The sequence below is a fragment of the Microtus ochrogaster genome, chromosome 7 (genome assembly GCF_000317375.1).
Source record: "Microtus ochrogaster isolate Prairie Vole_2 chromosome 7, MicOch1.0, whole genome shotgun sequence".
In the NCBI taxonomy this organism is placed as follows: Eukaryota; Metazoa; Chordata; class Mammalia; order Rodentia; family Cricetidae; genus Microtus; species Microtus ochrogaster.
Genome location: NC_022014.1, coordinates 63,422,046 through 63,430,597, shown reverse-complemented (window position 1 = coordinate 63,430,597; position 8,552 = coordinate 63,422,046). Strand labels below are relative to the sequence as shown.

General features: G+C 42.5%; 1 protein-coding gene across 1 annotated transcript in view; it reads right to left on the bottom strand.

Moving 5' to 3' along the window:
- Trim37 (tripartite motif containing 37) overlaps nucleotides 1-8,552 on the bottom strand; it is a 129,787-nt gene that overhangs the window by 29,484 nt on the left and 91,751 nt on the right. The window contains exons 23-24 of the mRNA XM_005350477.1: nucleotides 6,143-6,253; nucleotides 4,382-4,460 (exon numbers count right to left, since the gene is read on the bottom strand). Coding sequence (XP_005350534.1) covers nucleotides 4,382-4,460; nucleotides 6,143-6,253 — 190 coding nt within the window. The remainder of the gene's footprint in view (nucleotides 1-4,381; nucleotides 4,461-6,142; nucleotides 6,254-8,552) is intronic.

Here is an 8,552-nt window from a genome sequence, read left to right as displayed (position 1 = left end):
AAAAAAAAAAAAAAAAAAGACTTTACTAATGTTACCTAATTGGGTTAGGGTCTCTCTCAAACGCAAAGCTTTACGTTTGGTCCTGGGCTAGGACTAAGCACAGGAAAGACAGGCATTGAGCTGATTATAAGTTTGTCTCCTGCCTCACCCCCACCATTAGCTTTGACCTGCACCTGTCACCTTAAGAACAACTAAGAAAGGACACTTCTTTGTGCTTTAGGAGCCTACTTTTGCTTGGCCTCAGAATAAACTTATGGAAGAACCTTTATTTGTATTTCAAATACAGTTTCTTTTCTGATTCTTCAAACTGTTCAAATATGATTTAGTAACAAAGAGTTTCTCCTTGAACAACTGGGTTTAGTATTCCTTAGCTTAGTTGTAGGATGATGCCCCCATCAAAGAATTTCCAGGTAAAGGTGTCCTGACCTTAAGGTGCAAAAACAGGTCCTGACACACAGGTTCTATCTAGTTTTTCTGATCCTTTTTTTAAGAAAAGGGGAAAAAGTGTGGAAAGCTGTCAAAATGATCTGTGTTTGGAGAAATTGTTTTTGCAAGTGAGAAACGAGAGTTTTAACTAAGGCTGAAAAGGCCCCGCCTCCACAGTGGTGTGACAGCCAGAACATGAGGGCCAAGTGAGACCAGCAGAGTTGCTAAGGACTCACCAGGAGAGGCGACTCACGGAGGCACGCCTATGCTGCAGTCTCTCCTCGACACACCACCTGCCTGTACTACTTGGGCAGTAGTTCTGGGTGGGCAGAGAAGCAACAGGGGCTCAGCCTGCTAATGTGTCAGCCAGAGAAAAAGTTTTCACGTAGAGTGATAGTTATGCAGTCCAAACTACAGCGTGGTTAATGGTACTCGCCATTTGCCCTTAAGCTTTCTCAAGTGGAGATTTTTGTTTGTTTTATTTTTTAACCTTTTGTAAACATTGATCAGAAAGTCAAACTGTAGTGCCTCTCATAGAAGTTTATATGCTTTACAGTTAGCATGTACTTACACATGACTTAGCACAAGGAACTGTGACACCAACTTCCTGAACTTACACAAACTCACAGGTTTAGCAGTCTTTTACAAGATGAGCCTGCTTCAAAGACCAGCTTCAAGCTCAGGATCCCCCAGGCTACCCTTACACTTGACCAGCTGGCTCCAAGTGTGGTGGTTTCCACCAGTAAGCTGAGGTTTGTTAACTCACTCAAACTGCACAGAACTGAGGAAGGCACTGTGATCACTGTTTCGTTCTGAAGAAAGCACAGTTATGAACCAGCAAAGGAAGACGCATTGGGGAGGTTCTGAGGGTCCCAAATATAATGTTTCTTGTACCAGCAAGTGACCTTACAGACACAGTACTGCAAAGCTGGCATGTTAGAGAGACAGAGACAGAGACAGAGACAGAGAGAGAGAGAGAGAGAGAGAGAGAGAGAGAGAGAGAGAGAGATCCCTTAAACAGAGAAACCCTGTCTCGAACCACCCCCCCAAAGAATGTAATAATAGGACATATTAGAGCCAGGTAGGGGACAAAATTTGGTAGGCAGAGCAGTAAACCTCTATGAATTTGAGGTTAGCCTAGTCTACACACAGTTCCACATCAGACAAAGTGACACAATGAGACTACCTCAGACCAAACACATTACAAGAGTAAGATGAGTACAGCAAGGATGCAGCTCAGTTGTCAGCATATGCAAAGCCCCAGGTTCAAACCCCAGCACTGATTAGGCATGGTGGCACAGTCCTGTAATCCCAGTATCCTGAGACTGGAGGACTAAAAGCATCAGAAAGTGTCATCCATGTTATCTATGACAAGCCTAGATCTGTCTTAAAAAAAAAAAAAAAGGTACTACAAACAAGATTCATTACATGATCGTTGCTATGGTTACATATGGCACTAACAAAAGGAATAGCCGGGTCAAGGTTAGACAGGAATTCTCACAATCTTCCTAACTCTTAGAAATCTAAAATTATCTCAAAATAAAACAATAACAACAACAAAATAGGACAATCTTTCAGCTTTTTATTTGTGTTTGCTTAAGCAAAATAAATTGAAAAAGGCATTGTGTCCAAATTTAGAGCATTGCATAATCTCCCTGAATTTCCCACATGGAGGCAACAAACAACTTGTCTATCTCAAAGATGACAAGGACTCAATGAACCAAGTTGTCAAAATTATTCTGAAACAATAGGATCACATACACACCTTTAATCCCAGCAACTGGGATGCAGAGGCAGCCTGGTCTACATAGTGAATTCTAGGCCACCCAGAGCTACATAGTAAGAGCTTGTCAAGAATTTAAAAAAAAAAAAAAAAAAAGGCTGAAATTAGTGACATGGCCAGCACCACACCTGCACCGGTGCCAGGCAGCTCACAAGTGGCTGTGACTCCAGGAACAAAGTCTTAAGCCCCCTTCTGGCCTAGCCAGACACCCAAATCACATACACATAAATGAAAACTTAAGAATCCTCAACAAAAAAACCTAAGTATTTGAGGAAGGTTTCAAGTAAAATGAAGGTGGGTGGCTCCTGAGGAATGACACCTGAGGTTAGCCTCTCACCTCAGCATATATGTGCACCTGCAAACACATGAGCATACACATGAACACAAAACAAATACACCCTAATGAAAAAGGTACAACAGAAAAACTAATAAAATTTACATCCAACAAAAAAGAGAAACTTTTTTTTAAAGAGCGGTAGGGAAGGTTGATTATCGGGGAACTAGAGGTGCAAAAGGACAGGGCAAGCATCAGCGCAAGGCGTTCTACTCTCACGCCTCTGAGCACAGCCCAGGGGGCACAGTTTCTCCTGGCACCAGCAAAACACTGGGTATGCCTGACACTACAGTTCAAGGGTGATGTGCTTGTCTAGATGCCAAACCTTTGGGCTCCTTTCCCAGCAATATCAAATACCAAAAGCAAAGCACCACCCAGGAGGATACTTTAGTTTTAGGATGCTAGGGATCAGGGTAAGAACCATCCTTTCTGCTGGTGGTGCACTCCTTTAATCCCAGCACTCTGGAAGCAGAAGCAGGTGTTCTCTATGAGTTCAAGGCCAGCCTAGTCTATAGAGTGAGTTCTAGGACAGCCATGGCTACACAGAGATACACTGTTGCAAAACACACACACACAAAGAATATTCTTTATATAGATTCTACTTCTGTCACTTATGAAGAAATCTTCTGGTTTTTAAAAGGAAGTCTAGACTAGAAGCCCAGCCCTTAACAAAATGTGACTGCAATAAAATAAAACATGGTCTTCTGGTCCCACTGTCAATAAATTGCAGAGGCATATTCTCTCAAGTTAATTTTATTAACAAAAAGTGCAAGCTGTTTAGAAAAAAGTAAACTATGAATCACAGCATTCAGCAAGCCATCAGCCATGGGGAGTAGACGAGAGTCACTAAAACAGGAGAGAGCGCTCTCGCATACATACAAGCCATGCCTCTCAACAATCTCTTGGCCAACTCTAAGTGTAACTTTCACAAACATATAATAGCTCAAACAACTTGGAAGCACAGTGGCAAAGTTTGGCAATCATTTGGGGTAATTAGGAATGAGAGAAAGACTTACACACAGTTTCATGTTGATCAAGATTGCAATATGCATAAATCTTTAAATGCACTCACTGAAATCAATGTCCAACCAATGGAAATCGTTTAAAAATATCAGTTGCACTACAGTAGTGTTTCAGGAAGCAGAAAAGATGAAAAAATTTCAAATGACCTTACATGTGTTCACAGAACCTTCCACCAACCAATGACTTAACTCACGTAAATGAAACCTGTAAAGGCTGCACAACTGAATGAAGATGCACCTACCATTAACCAGTATGCCAGCACTTGAACAAGTGAGAAAAATAAATAAAATTTAGGCTATCATCATATTTCAAAGAGAAGGGTCAGTCTAGTGTTGCTATAGTTACTCAGGGGAAGTGTCCACTCTTATACAGGCCCTCATGAAACTACAAACTAATGAAAACTTACATATGGCCATCTAAATCATGTGTCGAGCCTAAGACAGAAGAGCACAGGAGCTGAACGAATCACAGAGTCATGCACTGCCTCTGGGTGCTTTCTGGCACTTAGTCGGCTCTCAGTACTGGAGACAAGCTACCTTTGTTAATGCGCTAATGCTAAATTGACTGAGCACTACACTGTTAGTTCACTCATTAGAAGGAACCCTTCCCCTGCTTAATCTTCTCCCATGTGCTTCTACTGTTTTGTACTAGAATTGTGCTCCTTCTAACAGTTTCAAAGTTACTCTTTCAGGTAGAGATGACCAACAAATGAAACTAAACCTGATTATCTGACTGCTGACAATTTTGAGCACCAACTTCCAACAAATTTCAGAGCCCGGGTAGCTTGTAACTCGGTTCTCATGTCTGGCAATTACCTGCCACCGCCTTCATCAGTACTGAAGTGGAGATTTTCAGGGTCGATTTGTTCACCATCAGGAAAACTGGAATGTGAATCTAAGAAAAGAATTAAATGGGGGGAAAAAGCAAATGTCAGAAGGCATGTCTCCTTTGCTCAGTCTTTACATGACCTTACCAAAGTTTTTCTGATAAAGATGTGTAAGGTGCGGAACAAGCCTGTCTTCAGAGAATGGACGGACACCCACAATTAGAAGAGGAAAGCCACAATTCCACTGCATCCTCTGGGACACTGCCCAAGGAACAAAGATGGTGGCATTCTCCAGCTGAGTCCACACACAATAAACTGCCTACATAGTCATCACAGGACAGTGCCACCAGCACTCTGAACCGCCTCAAACCTGGACACTTCTGTACACCAGAGAGAATTACTGAAGATGCCACAGTAGTGCAAAGCACCAAATACTTGTCACTGTACTGAGAAGGGAACCACAACCAGGAGTAAGCAACCCCAGCATAAGTCTGGTACCTCACAGTGTGCTTTCCTTTTATACTGTGTCTGTTACGTTCAGTCTGTACAGCAGAAATCCCATCAAAACACAGAAAATTAAGCTGTCCTAAAATAGAAGGAGCCAGGAAAATGGCTCAGTGGGTATAAACTCTTGCTGTTTGCCTGACAACCTTAGCTAAATCCTTAGAAATGGATTTGATGAGACACATCTGTAATCCCAGCATTCCTATGGTAAGATGGGGGCAGAAACAAGAGTCACCCAGATTCACGAGGCCACCTAGTCTGGAGTAGAGTGTAATGGCACAGTCAAGGAAGACAGCCACAAAACAAAGTGGAAGGAGAGAACTGATTCCCCGAAAGTGGTCTTCTGATTTCCATATACTCGCTGACACGCACAAAAGCTTCTTAAAAAGATCAGTTTTCTCTGATTGTCTTGGAACTTGCTCTGCAGATCGAGTTGGTCTTGAACTCAAGAGATATGCCTACCTCTAAATCCCTGCTGGGATTAGAATCATGCACTACCACTTCTGGCACAAATAATTTGGGGGCGGGTGTAGGGTTTCAAGACAAGAGTTTTTCTGTATAGCCTGGGATGTCCTAGAACTAGTCTGTAAATCAGAATGGCCTTGAACTCAGAGATCCACCTGTCTCTGCTTTCTGAGTGCTGGGATTGAAGGCGTGTGCCACCATCGCCCAACACAAATAATTTTTTTAAAGGAAAAAATACAGATTTCTCTTGTTCATTTTTTTTACTAAGAATTCTTTTCTAGAGGGAATAGGAAGGAATAAAAAACTGACTCCAGAATTTGTATGCATCCATAAGAAATAAAAGGGTTTTAAAAGTTATAGTATGCTAGAAAACAGAAAAAGTTCTGAAGAGAGGGGGAAAATATAAAACAAAAACTAAAAATCCCATACACACAAAACTTGTGCAGAGGATGGGAAACACTTCCTATCACAGGATGCAGATTAACTATTTAGGTGCTAGAGCCCGCCACTGTCCCTGCTGAAAAGTCTTTGTTTTGAAGTATGCTGGGCCACAGCTACACAACACCAGGGTGCAGGCTTTTCCACGCAGGAAGTGGCACTCAGGCGGCTAACTGGCCAAACATAACCTGACAACTTCCTCAGTACTTACCATATTGTTTACCACAGAACGTTCTCTCACAAATGACAGTAAGTTTTTAAAAAGAAGGAAAAGCAGCAGAGGCAGAGAGAGCAGCAGCAGCGATGCTCTTAGGAACCTGTGTAAAATGACAACATGCTGCACCTTCATCTGGGGGCGGAGCCAGGAACGGATCTTTGAAGGACCCCATGCTGGTGTGCTCTTCCTGCTCCTCATTCTCAGTGTCACATTCAATGTCGCTGTCACTACTCATTCCTGGAGGCAGGAAGAAGAGAACACGTCTGATAAGAATCTACAGTTCCTGAAAGGAAAAGGAGGAAAAGGAAAGCTGGCGAGGACTGAGCTGAGCCCCTACTGATTGATTCTACCGCTGCAGTCCCACACACCAAAGACACAAACACAGTAGCCACACGCGCTTCAATGCTCTGCGGTTTTCACTTTTACTTTTCTCTTCAATTGAAACTGTGTGCCCTGATAGTGAGAAAACATTTCCACATTAAACGTTTCCTTAGCAAGTTGTAAAGACAAAACAACAAAACCCCAAAATAGGCACTTTTTCGGTCTGGTTTATTATAAGGATTAATAGTTTCCAGCCAAAAAATTCACAAATACAGACATACACAATAGAAATGCATAAAAATCCCAAGAACTCCAGCAATAGACGGTTTCAGATCTATCGTGTCTCTCATGTGTGTGTAAAATCAATTTCGGCTTTAGATACTCAATTATATATTTTTTATTCACACACAGTAATTACACACAAGGTGAGTGTGTCACTTAAATGCCTGTTTATAATATGTAACGATCAGGATAGTTGACATATCTGCCATCTTAACGGTTTATCATTTACCTATGTGGGGAACATACAAATCCTTTCTACTAGCTATTATAAATTATATATTAATCATAGTTGGCCAGTTATCCTACTGAACTTTGGAGCACTAAGTTATTCCCGCTGTTCAACTGTTTCTGTACGCCTGTTAACTATCCTCACGTCATTCTCCACACCCACCCACCCACTCAGCCTTCTCACAATTTCTGGTAGCCACAATTTTATTTGTTTATTTATTTGGTTTCTCTGTGGCTTTGGAGCCTGTCCTGGAACTAGCTCTTGTAGACCAAGCTGGCCTTGAACTCACAGAGATCCACCTGCCTCTGCCTCCCGAGTGTTGGGATTTAAGCTGTGTGCCACCACTGCCCGGCTGGTAGTCACTATTTTATTGTTCACTTCAAGATCAACTTTTTAACTTCCACATATAAGTGAGAAAATATGTTATTTTTTTTCTTTTTGTGCCTACTTTAATAAAACAAAACTCCCCAGTTCAATCTATCCTGCAAATGATGTGATTTCATTTGTTTTTAAAGCTGAATACTGTTCCATTGTTTATGGTTTCCCTGTTATATATAGAATACACTTTGTGTACCACCAAGCAATGGTAGTGCAGGTCTTTAATACAAGCACTCAGGCAGAAAAGGCAGGCAGATCTCTGAGTCCGAAGTCACCCTGGTCTATTAATTGAGTTCCAGGGCAGCCAAGACAACGCAGAGAAATTCTGTCTAGGAAAAATAAAACACACACACACACACAACACCAAAAAACACTTTGTCCCTTCTGCAGCATACCCTGTGCCTTCAGTTTGTGTTACACACGTTAACAATTAGGACTGTGCCCCAAGTCTGCCCTCTGCACCTTGACCAGTCATGGCTTTCTATACTGGTCTCTGCTGCAGGAAAAAGTTTCTTTGATAAGTAAGGCTAGTTAAGAGTTCCACCCATCTCTTTGATGAGTAAAGGTAGAAAGAGCTACATTAATCTTCGGGTAAGGATAAGCATGGAGAATGCAATTAGGGAAGTGGCAGTAGGCCTCTAGGGCCCAAGCATGAATTCCCCCTAGTAAGAAGGCCTTAAGGCCAATCAGACAGCTGTTGGTTACCCCCAAGATATTAAGTGCCACTACTGCACCTGCTCACTGCTGTGGTTTGTAGGTCTTACAGCTGGGCAGGGCTATCCACCGTTTCTCTCCCCAGGCAGCGCCTTCTGGTGGGATGGAGCTAGTCTTCAGGGAGCAGGCTTTCAAGTCAGACCAGCTCCATCCCTCCAAGCCTTCTTCCTGAAGTGTGTAGCTTGCACTTTTTTGTGTGTGTATTTGTATTTGTGTGTGTACATGTGCATGTGAATTCTGAGAATCAAACTCAGGTCATCAGGCTTGGCAGCAAATGTCCTTACCCGCTGGGTCATCTCACTAGCCCCCAAAATTAAAATTCTCTTTGAAAGAACACACACACACACATACACAAGCTGGGTGGTGGTGGCAAATGCCTTTAATCCCAGCACTCGGGAGGCAGAAGCAGTCAGATATTTGTGAGTTCAAGCCTAGCCTGACCTACAAAGTCACAGAGAAACCCTGTCTCAAAAAACCAAAAACAAAGCCTGTCCATAGATATAAGAATAATAGGCCGGGCAATGGTGGCGCACACCTTTAATCCCAGCACTCGGGAGGCAGAGGCATGCGGATCTCTGTGAGTTCGAGACCAGCCTGGTCTACAGAGCTAGT